The sequence below is a fragment of the Crotalus tigris genome, unplaced genomic scaffold (genome assembly GCF_016545835.1).
Source record: "Crotalus tigris isolate CLP2741 ecotype Arizona unplaced genomic scaffold, ASM1654583v1 scf7180000018106.563195, whole genome shotgun sequence".
Taxonomy (NCBI): Eukaryota; Metazoa; Chordata; class Lepidosauria; order Squamata; family Viperidae; genus Crotalus; species Crotalus tigris.
The window spans coordinates 76,093-89,454 of NW_024096827.1; the positions used below are offsets into that span (position 1 = coordinate 76,093).

General features: G+C 38.6%; 1 protein-coding gene across 6 annotated transcripts in view; it reads right to left on the reverse strand.

Annotated features, from left to right (window-relative positions):
• The window catches only part of LOC120310059 (reversion-inducing cysteine-rich protein with Kazal motifs-like), a 121,068-nt gene that overhangs the window by 36,381 nt on the left and 71,325 nt on the right, over positions 1–13,362 (reverse strand). For 5 of the 6 annotated variants that reach the window (XM_039348002.1, XM_039348001.1, XM_039348000.1 and 2 more), the window contains 2 exons: positions 2,342–2,416; positions 1,191–1,373 (listed from right to left, as the gene is read on the reverse strand). In XM_039348002.1, the coding sequence (XP_039203936.1) occupies positions 1,191–1,373; positions 2,342–2,416 (258 nt within the window). The remainder of the gene's footprint in view (positions 1–1,190; positions 1,374–2,341; positions 2,417–13,362) is intronic. The other variant, XR_005557257.1, reaches the window with a different exon arrangement.

A 13,362-nucleotide genomic window follows, 5' to 3' on the forward strand; every position in this document is an offset into this window, starting at 1 on the left:
TGGTGGTGGTTGAAAGGGACATTGTCCCTTGGATAACATAAACTGCATGAATGCATTGTGCATGAACGACTGAAACTGAGCTGATCACATGTCCCCCTGATCCGTACAACTAGTACCAGCCTCGGCTAGATTGAACGTGGCTTCTGGACCTTGATGAGTAGGTGATGATGATGAGGAGCGAGGGGGACCAACCTGCTCAATTTCCCCTAGGAGACCAAGATCTTAGAACTTCATGAGAAGGAACAAATGTAGGCTCAGATATAGGGGTGTTCAATGGATCGAGGGAAACAACTTCAGATTCATTGGACCTGAGCCTTTGGGCTTCAGCGAATTGTCTTTCCAGTGCCAAAAGTCTCCTCGAGGCCTCTCACTCAGCTGTTTTTAAGGGCTCCTTGGAAGAAATATGTTTTGTTTTGGCTTTTTTCTTTCCCCCCATGTCCAAATCAGTGGATCTGCGCTTTGTTGAGGGAGGGGGAATACTGGAGCCCTGTGATGCTTGAGACGAGGCACTGTCTGCCATTGCGATCTAGATATACCGAGTAGGAAATATCCAGAAGTGGGGGGGAGAACCCAGAGACGCGATCTATTTGACAGAGATGGAAAACCGATCCTCACTCTGCACAACTGCAATGACAAGGGATAGTCAGACAGTTTCCTAAAACTGCCTGTCAGGCTTGTGACAAATGCCACACTCTAATTAGAACAGGTGGATAAACAACTCCCCTTTGCTCAACTCACCAGAAAAATACAAATAAGTGCTGAAGCACAGGAAGTAGATAAATTAATAATAATCCTCAATAAGATCAAACTCAGCTCTCTGAGTGATGAAACTGAGCTTCCCACCCCCCCACCCCCCCCGATGATAGGGCTGACAAGGCAGACCAACAAAAGAATTTCAGGTCTCCATACCTGCAAGGCACAATGAGACACCCCCGCAATGGTCTCCGTGCTGGTGGTACACTCAAAATGGTGACCGCCCCAAGGCCACACCCAAAATGGCGGCCGTTGTTTGCTACTCTCCCAAAATGGTGGCCGCCTGTAGAACACGCGGCCAAAATGGCGACCGCGCCCTTTTAGAAGCTTCCCCAAGAAGGTTTTACTCTGGAAGGGAGAATACAATGGAAAGAGCGGGGAAAAAAACCCTGTCAGAAACTGACTTTAGGGAGAAATCAGGAGTGGAGAGGAATCACCTCAATACACTTGCTGTTTCTGTGCGTCGCCTCCGCCGGGAAACAATTGGAGGGAAGCCTTGTGTCGATGAAGCCAAAGGGAAGCCTCCGAACAGCCCTCGTCACTTGCGGCTCGAATCGCCGAAAATCAGCTGCTCGGTTATCCGCCACTCCACTGTGTTGCTGATTGCGATCTGAAAGCCACTAGTCAGAAGACCAAACGGCTTACAGCCTCCGACAAAGGAGCCTGTGGCTCGAGGCCAAAAAGTATGGTCCTAGCTCTCAATTTGTCAATTTACACCAATTTTGAATAGTAACCAATTGAATATAAAGCCAATTAAATCAAATAAAATTCAATAAATAAACAAATGAAATCTATCAACCTAATCTAGCTACAGAGCCAAAAAATTTGCGCCTAGCTGAGCCAGAGACTGTCAAAAACTGGGAGGACACACCCAGAGGGAGGTGTGGCCAAAGTTCTGACCTAGTCTCTTGCTGAGCAGGAGGACTGAAACTACCCATCCAGTGGATTCTTCATTCATCATGCTGGAGAATAAGCATTACTGAGTCCAATACTAATCTTGAGATGTAGTGCAGAAGCTTAGAGAGGTCCACTGCCAACCAGCTGTTTAATTATTACACCATTTGCCTCTCTGTCCCATTTCCACACAGAGATATTAATAATTTCCGGGACAGTTCTCCTGGTTAGTGTGAGAGATTCACATACTATCATAACTAACCTTCCCCTCCAGTGCTGAGACTGCTGCAGGATCTAAAATAGCAGATTTCAAAAAGGGCTACATCCCATTAATTCCCAATCAGGCTTCAGTAATGCACATAAGCTATGTATATTTATCTGTTACCATGTTTTAGACATAAATAGTCTTATTTTACACAGACCAGCTGCATTTTTTGACCATGCAGCATTGGAATCTGATACCTGATATGGGCTCTCAATTTTTGTAATCTGGGACTCAAGGCACCCAATAATTCAGTCATCTGGGCCAAGAACTAAGGCAACAAGTTCTACCTGATATTAAAACATGAGCAGCAATGATACTAACAATGACTCTTCTTATCTTCTATGTCAACATTATCTCAGTTCCTCATTTGTTGAAATCAAGTACAGTATACAATTTCAATATACATTAACAAAGAACAATTATACCTACCATTGATTCTGGACAATATTCAGGAGCACGTTGCAACAGGTGTTTCAAATGAGAATCGCTCTTAGATGCCAAAATCTATTGAAAGAATTGTTAAGAAATATTGCATGGTAAAAATAGCACAACATAGCATTTTAAGCGTGTAGACTGCTCCACTGCGCTTTACAGCACTCTCTGGGTGGTTTGCAATGTAGAAGCATTATTCGCAAATTGCCTCCAACAATCTAGGTCCTCATTTTACCGACTCTGGAAGAACGGAGGGCTGAATCAACCTTGAACCCCATCAGGATAGAACTCTAGGCCAGTTATAGCAAACCTTTTAGAGACCGAACGCCCCAAAACTGGCCCCGCCCCACTCCACCCCCTGCCCCGCCCCTGGCCCGCCCCACCCTGCCTCCCTGCAGGGCCATTCACCACCTTCAGGGCTCGCCATAGATAGCCCAGCAGCGCCATGGCGGCCATACCCCGCAGCATCAATTGTGCACGATGGGGCCTGAGGGTAGAGTCTTGTCTATTCTGTCTGGCTGCCATGTCCTTGGCTGCACTGCTCCATGTGAGCCACGCTCAGGGGTGACTCTCCTCCAGGGGGCTGCTGGTGAGGAGGGGGTCACGGGGAGGGGAGGCTGGAGCAATGGCACGTGCCCATAGAGAGGGCTCCGAGTGCTGCCTCTGGCACGTGTGCCATAGGTTCGCCACCACTGCTCTAGGCTGTGGGCAGAGTTTGCCAGCAATATTGCACTTTAACTCTGAGCCATCGGGGTTGAACTTCAACCTTAATTTCAATAAACTCTGCATGCAAACAGAAGTATAAGTAGACATAGTTTTATAGTGTTTTAGCTATACAGTGTATGTTGCATTGATATTCTAATATCAACACAAAACCATTCTATCTTGCTGGCTTCCTGTTTCAAACCACATAGCACTGCCAGTTTTACAAAGCCAAGATGCATTAATGACAGAATACAGACAAGTTATGAACAATTCACTCCTATTGGTGCATGCCAACCTTCTCCATTTATCAGCCGGAAGACTTCCAATCCAGGAAACCTCCACTGGTACTTGCACAACATTTACCTGACAACTTTAACACTGATTCCCAATGGAAAGCCAAATAGGTTGCTGAATGCTCAGACATAGCAAGACATATAAATGACCCCACAAAAAGATGTTAGACTTTGAAGTACCACACTAGCAATGAACAGTTCTGAATAGGATTCGGACCTCACATGGCATCTACTGGGACTCACTATATAAATGGGGAATAGTATCCTCCCCTCAGTTTGACTTCAGAGTCTCATATCAAACTGTAGACCACACTGTGACCAGCTGTAAGCGGAGAGCATACACCGGTCCAGTATCTAATTTTTTTTCATATAAATGATGCTGTGCTTCAATTGTTAGATTATCTTGATATTTGTATCTGAACATAGATCTTTTTAACATTTATATTTTATTGTTTTACTAATCTAGGTGGAATGTTAATATATATTGCTAGTCCATGTATGATATGCCATATGCTAAATAAATCAAGACAGAGTTTCTCCCCAATGAAACAAAGCAGCGCACACTGTTTAAAGAATTATTTTTGATAACCAGAGCCAAAGTTGTGGCCTAGAGAAGTTCAAAGACTGCAATTTCTTTCAGAAGCAACAATTTATATTAGTAAAATAACTTCATATAATAACTAGGCTCTAAAATTTTACTATTGTTAATCTCCAAAGCTGATATACCATTTTTTATTGTAAATTGTAGAGCTCTGTCAAAAATTTGCTAACCATGCAGTGGGTCCTGTATGTTATGAAACATACAACATGGGAATCTGATATCTGAAAAAAACACTCAATTCTTTTAAAACTCATATGCTACTGAGGAAGTTTAGGACTCCAATGTAAAATTTGAGACATGCTGCTTCGTATGGATGAAGGAGTAGGTAATTCTACAAAACAAAAAACTATTGAAGCTAGAAGGTCATGACTTGAGATTTGGATGGCTATTTATTAACTGCTATTTATAGCATGATAAAATTAAGATTAATACATAATTTAAGAATTACTTTGTTAGACATGCATTATTAAGAGTATGAACCAGATATAAAGCAAGATTGTTTCCAGATGTTTTTCTGTGGTTGTCATCATGGGAAGCTTTTTTCAGAAGAGAAATGAGAAAAGCACTTAACATTTGCTAAAAGAGACTTCCTGTGGATCAAGCAGCTACGATGGCTGCTTTTCACAAAGCAGCCCGTTCCTGGGTTGTGTAAAAGCCACGGGACTTTGACAATCAGCTGTCCCGCGGCTTGAATCTCTTCCCTGGGAGAAAGGGAAAAGAAGAGCTGCTCAGCTAGAGGTAAGAGCTCCCCTGGATCCCCATAATTTCGGGGATTGGAGGGTAGAGCTCCCTCGGAGCCTGAGCCAACTCCGCACTCCAGGACGTCTTTGTCCCGAAGTTCTGGGATGAAGCAAGGCGCCGCTCCCACATCTGCTTTTTTTGGATGCTTGTGAGTATTCAAATGCAGACAGAGCAGACCAGGAAAAAGTGGATTTAAGATTGATTGTGACTTTAATTCCTGCAAGCATCTTCCCCCCCTTTTTTGTTTACTTTCCTTTTTGAAGAAAGGGAAAGTAAAAGGCAAAATGGCGACTGTCTTTCTTGTTTGACTTTGTAACAAAGTTAAAAGTTGGATACAGATCATGTTTTAAATATAGAGGCAAGAATTTTGTTCCCCCCTTTTTTCTTTTTTTTTTTCCTTTTTCTTTCCCTAAAGCTTCCATCTCCTCTCCAATGACTCAGCCTGCTTCTCAGTCTAAACCAAAATCACCCCCACCCCCTCCTCCTCCTGCAATCTCTCTCAGGCCTGTGGGAGGGGCAAGAAGCCTGGGAGGTGGTTGGCTTATCAGTTATGAAAGAAACAGAAGGCTAGGATTATAGAGAAAATAAAATATAAAGGTACTGAGGTTTTTCAGCAAAATTTGATTAAAAAGAGTTTTTTAGATTTTTACACAAAACTATACTCAAGTGATAATATAGATAAATATTTACAATCAGTACATTTTCCTAAACTTTCTGAGGAACAGCAAAATGGGATGAATTGTTTAATTACTGTGGAGGAAATTGGTTTAGCTATCAAGCAGTTAAAGGTGGGAAAGTTTCCAGGAACAGATGGATTGATGTCGACGTATTATAAAAATTTATATGAATTTCCGGTGGTGTAGCGCTGGCGATGGCAGCTACTTTGTAGCCGTCCTCCTGAGACAGCATTAAAACCGCTGAGAACAGCATCAGCTGTTCCGCGGTTTAAAACCTCCTTCCCAGGCCAATGGAGGGAGGGGAGTTTCACCCTGAATAGTGGTTGAGCCTCTGAGATCCCCAAAGGAGTTTCTTTTGGGGTGAAAGGAGTGCTCCCACAGAGTTCAGGGTGTCTCCGCTTCTCAGGTGCCTTTGTCCCTTGCTGTTTGGGACAAAGCAAGACGCCGCTCCCACCTCCGCGCTTAAAGAGAACTGGTGAGTTATTTAAAAAGCGGACAGAGCTGATTAGAGGATTTTATTTTTTGATTTTATTTGGATTTTAAGTTTGGATTTTAAGTATAAAGAGTTACTTTCATTTTCTTTTTTTTCCTTTGTTGAGAGGGAAAGTAAAATGGCGATTTGAAGTTTTTTCTTTTAAAGAGACGGAATGGATTTTGTCTATTTAATTATTTTTTTTTCTTTTCTTTTCCTATTTCTCCTTTTCTTATTACAATGATTTTTTTTGAAGGAGGATTTGGGTTTTTTGAGTTAATCTCCCTCTCTTTTGTTTAATTCTTTTTTTCTTTTTTTGTATTTTTTAAGAAGAGGAAAGAGGAAAAAAAATTTTTTTCTTTTAAGATGGCTTCAAAACGCCCAGTAATTTCTACAATTCCTAAGGTGGTTTCTTCTTCGATGATATTACCAGTGCAACAACCTAAATCAACATTATTACCCTCTTCTCCTGCACAGTCACTAACGGTAAAAGATTTGCAAGATGTAATGGGAAATGCTATATCTCAAATTAGGGGAGAAGTGAAAGAGATTTTAGTGGAAAATAACAGGATCTTGAGGCAAGATATAGTTTTGGCTTTAAAAGGACTTGCCTCTGTTGTTGAAAAGTTGGATTTTCGTGTTGAAGAAGTTGCAGATAAAGTGGAAGTGTTGGAGGGAAAATCTGATGGCATGGAAAAAAAGATGGAAAATTTTCAAGATGAGATTCTTATGTTTCAATATAGAGAGATGGAATTCGCTTTAAGAATCAGAGGCTTGAGAGAACATCTGCAAGGAGCTCTGAGAGAGATGGTTGCAAATGATTTTGCTGTGATTTTGGATAGAGAAAAAGAGAAAATATTCAGAGAAATTGAAAAAATATTTAGAGTTAACTCTTGGGTTGCAAAGCAAAGAAATCTGCCAAGAGATGTGGTAATTTACTTTGGGAAAAGATCCCTACGCAATGAAATTATACAAGTTTTTTACAATAAGAGGTTTCAGATTGCTGCACAAGATGTTATAATTTTAAAGGAGATTCCATCTAAAATTTTAAGAAGAAGAAAGGAGTTTGCTTTTTTAGCAGATGAACTTAAAAAGAGGCAGATGGGATATCCCGATTGGAATAGTGGTGAGCTATGCAGGAACACGTTATAGACTTAATACTGTTTTTAAAGCAAAGGAGTTTTATACTTCGGTCCTGGGAGCATGCTCATCGTCACCTATAATGTTTAAAGTCTTGGAAGAGAAGAAGGTAGAACTGCAGTCTGAAGAAGCTGTATTAATGAAAGTTGGAAAATCACAGACTGAGGGGTCTCAACAAGTGGAGATGAAGGAGCAGAGAATGACTCGGGCAGCATATAAACGCAAGGAAAAGGAACAACAGAAGAAGGAGGTTAAGGAAGTTTTACAAGAATTTGTTTCTGAGTCTGTGGGAGAAGCAAGACCTAAGAGTTCTTTGGTGCAATCTTCAATGGTAGATCTTCAAGCAGATTTTTCGAGGTTATTGGTTAAGAGAGATGGGTAAAGAATGTACAGATTGCTTCAAGGTTATCGATAGATTATAGTCCATTGCGGATGGAACTGATCATTGGAAAAGAGGAAAGAAGATTATGGAGATTGAATGAAAACTTTAGATAAAAAGCGTATGCTTAGAAATTTAAAGAGCATTTAAAGGAATATTTTGTTTTAAATATGTATAAGGGAATTTCAATGATACAATTAACGCTTATATGTGTATTTTTGATTGTGATGATAAAGAAAGAGGGATAAATTTTATATAATATATGTATGATATTAGGGAGATTGAATGAAAATTTTAGATAAGTAGTGTATGCTTAGAAAGTTAAGGAGCATTTAAAGGAATATTTTGTTTTAAATATATATAAGAGAATTTTAATGGTACAAGTAATGTTATATGTGTGTTTTTGATGGTGATAACAAAGAAAGATGGATAAACTTTATATAATATAAGTATGATGTTAGAAAATATTGTTTAGCTTTTTGAATAATTTATACTTAAAGTTTATAATATTTTAATGGTGGATTAAATTCTAACTAATTCACTTTATATGAAATATGATATTTTGTAATGTTATTAAGTTAGAGAGATGATTGGTTTATTAATTGTGAAAGAAACGGAAGTTTTGAATTATAGATATGGATAAATTTTATACAATATAAGTATGATATAAGAGAATACCATCTAGCTTTTGAATAATTTACATTTAAAGTTTAAGATATTATTTAGAGGTGTAATTACTACTATTTTTTATTTTTTATTCTTCTACTTTTTCTCTTTTTTTTCTTTTTTTTTCTTTCTTTCTTTTCCTCTTTCTGTTCTTTATATATAATGGAGTTAAAGTATTTTACAATTTGTTTACTGATTGTAACTATATTTGTTTAAGGTTTATTTGGGTTTTAAAATTTTTTTTTTCTTTTAAGTTCTAGTTAAGCCTGTATTCAGCTCTGGGAAGATTGGGGGAGGGATTTGGGGTGGGTTGGGAGGGACTGGGGAAGGGGATTTTACTGTAAAAATTTTAAAAATTTTCAATAAAAAAAAAATATATATATATGAAGAAATGTTGGAGCCATTAAAGGAGCTTTTTAATAGTATCTTGCTGGGAGCAGAAGTTCCTCCTTCTTGGAAAAGAGCGTTTATATCATTGATTCCGAAGGAGGATCAAGATCTTACAGAGCCTAAGAATTATAGGCCGATATCATTATTAAATGTAGATTACAAGATTTTTACAAAAATTTTGGCAAATAGATTAATGCAGGTTATGAAGGATTTGATTCACAGTGATCAATCAGGATTCATAACAGGGCGATACATGAAATATAATGTTAGACAAATTATTTACTTAATTGAGTATTTGGATAAGAACAACCAGATTCCTGTGGCTTTTATATTTTTGGATGCTGAAAAAGCCTTTGATCAATTAGATTGGCAATTCTTATTCTCACTGGTAGAGAAAATGAATTTTGGGGATAATTTTTTATACGCACTTAAAGCTATATATCAGCAACAATCGGCTCAAATTGTTGTTAATGGGGGATTGACTGAGACTTTTAATATTGAAAAAGGGACAAGACAAGGATGTCCATTATCTCCATTGTTATTTGTTTTAACTTTGGAGATTTTGTTGCTCCAGATTCGAGAATCAATGGTAATCAAGGGCATAAAGATAAGAAAAAATGAGTATAAATTACGGGCTTTTGCGGATGATTTGGTTTTGATTTTGGAACAACCGATTAGAGCGGTTGATTGTCTATTAGAACTTATAACACAGTATGGAAAAGTTTCTGGTTTTAAAGTCAATAACTATAAGACTAAGATATTATCTAAGAATATGTTAGCCAATGACGAAAGTTTGGTTAAAGCCACAGGTTTTCAGATGGTGAAAAAGGTTAAATATCTGGGAGTATATTTAACTGCCTCAAAAGGAAAATTGTATAAAAATAATTATGAATTACTATGGGCAAAAGTGCAAAAGGATTTAAATGACTGGAAAAAATTGCAATTGTCACTGTTGGGGAGAATTTCAGCTGTAAAAATGAATATTCTACCAAAGTTTCTTTTCTTGTTTCAGATGATACCTATTTTTAAAAAAGATGTAAATTTGGAGGAATGGCAAAAAGGTATCAATTAATTCATTTGGGCTGGGAAAAAACCAAGGGTTAAGTTTAAGATTTCGCAAGATGCCCGAGAAAGAGGAGGACTTAAAACATCTAACTTGAAATTATACTATGATGCAGCCGCCTTAACTTGGATAAGTGATTGGCTTAATTTAACAAATAAGGTGTCAATGCTGCAAATACTGTATATACTTGCTTTGACAATATGCAAAACTGTCTGGTGTTTACCGGGTTAATACATAGCTTAGAGTGGGGGGGGGTAAAAAAACCCGGGAAAGAAAGAGGAAGTAAACTTTTGACCTTCACACTAATTGGATAATGTGACTTGTGACTGCAAGATAAGGGAGGGGTTTAGCAAGAAAAGTTTGATGCCAGCAAGAGGAAGTCAGATTCTGGCATCAAAACATCCATGATGGTGACCGGCAATTTGTAGCTCTGTAATAAAGACTTTAGGAAACATGCCTGAAAGTTCTTTGAAGTGCTTCATTAGTCGGAACCCCGACATTATGCCAGAATCCAACAATCTTTTCAAATGACCTGCGGTCCCGAACTCCATCAGCTGCCTCTATGCTTGAGAGGAGCTGGCAAAGATTCGGGGAAGATCTCATTATGGAGAAAGAAAGATTGCCTGAGACCAGCCCCGTGGCTGCAACAGTTTCCCCGGGAGGGGGGGGAAGCGGCAGCCAGCAAGCTGGGGGAGAATGGAATTTGGCAGATTTCCCAGCTGAAAGCGAAGACTTCAAAAGCAGAATGGACAGATAACACAGTTATAGGTGAGTCGTTGGAAAGATTTCAAAACTTAGAAATGAAAAACAGAAATCAGTTCCTACAAAATGAAACCTACAGCCCTTCTATTGCAAATGTTCCTGCCATGGACTCCAGCCCTGAGAGAGAGAATCCCAGTCTGAATCCTCTGCAGCAAGGGGGAAATTGGGTTTCCCAGCAGGTGGCTGATCCATGTCCTCTGAACTTACCATAGCTAATAGAGGCCTTGCAATGCCTTGGGGTGGTACAGAAGCCAGGAAATCAGCAGCTGTTGGGAGAACAGCCACAGCAAGAGGTTGGCCACAGCCCCCAAACGTGCAACCCCTGGGCATAAATCTGCAGCCAGGTTGGGGCCTATAGCAACTGGGGGGCCACAAGAGCAGTGGGGAGCTCAGCAGGAAGCCTGTCAGACCCTGCCTTCACCGGCCAGAGACCCCAACCCTGAAGAGAGGGTGAGTTCTAGTCTGAGGCATCTGCAGCAATGGGTAGATGGGTTTCCCCAGATGATGAATGATCAGCAGCAGCAGAGGGCATCACCAACCCCTGCAGTCCAACAACAGAGAAGACCACTACAACCCCCACTTGCGCAGCCACCATTGGGAGGCCTACAGCACCAGGGGGCACCATCCAACCCTGCTGGCCAGCAGCAGAGGGCCCAGCAGCCATGGAACCAGCCCCAGTGGGGGCCACAGCAGCCTGCGTTCGCACCACTTTTCTTGTTCTTGAAAATTTTTATTTTTTCCATTTAAACATTATAAAAATACAATACAATTTTAAAATAAGATAAATTCATAACCACTGGTGCGACCCACCCATTCCCCCCAGGATGCGTCCACCCTTTCTTAAAACATTCCCTACTTCCCTCCTCTTTCTCTCCTCCCCTCCTACTCTTTTCCCCTCCCCCTTTCCTCTCAATACCCTACTTCCTCTCTACACCTTCTCTCCTCTCATCCCTATCAAACCCATGAACACAGCATAAGGGGAGTGCCCGGGCCGCACTCCTATAAACAACCATTATCTATACTACACTTACCCCCCCACTCACCCTCCCTCCCACCCCCAACCCCCCTCCCTTCACTTCCCAGAGCAGAATACAGGGTTAATAATAATAAAATTTATAATAATAAAAAAGAAAAGAAAAAAAAAGAAAAAAGAAAAGAAAAAAGAAAATATCATAATTAACCTTTAACTCCATAACCTATAAGACAATTCTCTATAATATTTGTTATAATATTCATTCATAAAATAAATGAAACTTTTTAATTCCATACTTTTTCTGAATATAATCTATCCATCTTCTCCATACAATGATATATCTTTCTTGTGTATGATCCTTTAAATAAGCAGAAATTTTTGCCATTTCTGCAAAACTAGATACTTTAAATATCCATTCTTCTAAAGCAGGCAAAGAATCTTTCTTCCAGTATAAACCTACTAATAACCTTGCTGCAGTTACTAAATTCAACATCAAGATAGTTTCTTTTTCATTTAAATCAACGAAAATACCCAGTAAAAATAGTTGAGGAGTAAACTTTATCTTCCTTCTAAAAATCTTTTGAATGTTCCACCAAATCATAATCCAAAAAGCCTTTACTTTTTTACAATTCCACCAAATATGAAAATATGTCACATCATTATTACCACATCTCCAACATTTGGCTGTATATTAGGATAATACAAGATAATTTTTTAGGATCTAAATGCCATCTATAAAACATTTTATAAAAATTTTCTCTCAAATTTTGAGCTTGTGTAAATTTAACATTTCTAATCCAAATTGTCTCCCATAAGTCCAATGAGATCGGTTCCTGTATATTCTGAGCCCATTTAATCATACAATCTTTAACCAGTTCTGTTTCCGAGTCTAACTCTAATAACACATTGTAAATTCTTTTTATATGAGCCGGACTCTGGTTTTTAATCTGAATAACCAATTGTTTATCTTCTAATGTTATTCCTTCTTTCTTATCTACAGTCCATCTATCCACTATTTGTAAGTATTGAAACCATGACTGTAGAATATTTTCCTGCCTTAATACATCTAGGGATTTCAAATGCCAATTCAAACCAGACCAGATTAACAATTCTTTATACCAAATTTTATCAAAATTTATCCCCTTAGAAGTTCCCTCAATTACATGTCTGGGAATCCCCCAGATAGGTATTTTATAATTTAATCTATATAATACTTTTTTCAAACACGAAGTAGGGCATTCTTCAAAATATGTGATTTAAAAGTCCAATCGACTTTCTTATTAAAAATTAAGTATGCATGCCAACCATATATTAAATCCCAACCTTCCAAAAAGAGAATATCCACATTTGTTAAATTAAACCAGTCACTTAACCAAGTTAAGGCGGCTGCATCATAATATAATTTCAAATTAGGTGCCTTAAGTCCCCCTCTTTCTCGAGCATCCTGTAGTATCTTAAACTTAACCCTTGGTTTCTTCCCGGCCCATATAAAATTGTTGATACCCTTTTGCCATTCATCCAAATTTGCCTCTTTTTTTAGAATAGGTATCATCTGAAACAAAAAAAGAAACTTTGGTAGAACATTCATTTTTACAGCTGAAATTCTCCCCAACAATGACAATTGCAATTTTTTCCAGTCTTTTAAGTCCTTTTGTACTTTTACCCATAATGGTTCATAATTATTCTTATACAATTTTCCATTTGAAGCAGTTAAATATACTCCCAGATATTTAACCTTTTTTACCATCTGAAAACCTGTGGCTTTAATCAAACTTTCCCTATCCTTAACTGACATATTCTTAGATAATATCTTGGTCTTGTAATTGTTAACTTTAAAACCAGAAACATTCCCATACTGTGTTATAAGTTCTAATAAACAGTCAATCACTTGATTTGGTTGTTCCAAAATTAAAACCAAATCATCAGCGAAAGCCCGTAATTTATACTCATTCTTCCTTATCTTTACACCCTTGATTAGCTTTGATTCTCGAATCTGAATCAATAAGATTTCCAGCGTTAAAACAAATAACAATGGGGATAATGGACATCCTTGTCTTGTCCCTTTTTCAATATTAAAATTCTCAGTCAGTCTCCCATTTACGACAATTTGTGCAGATTGTTGCTGGTATATAGCTTTAAGTGCATGTAAAAAATTA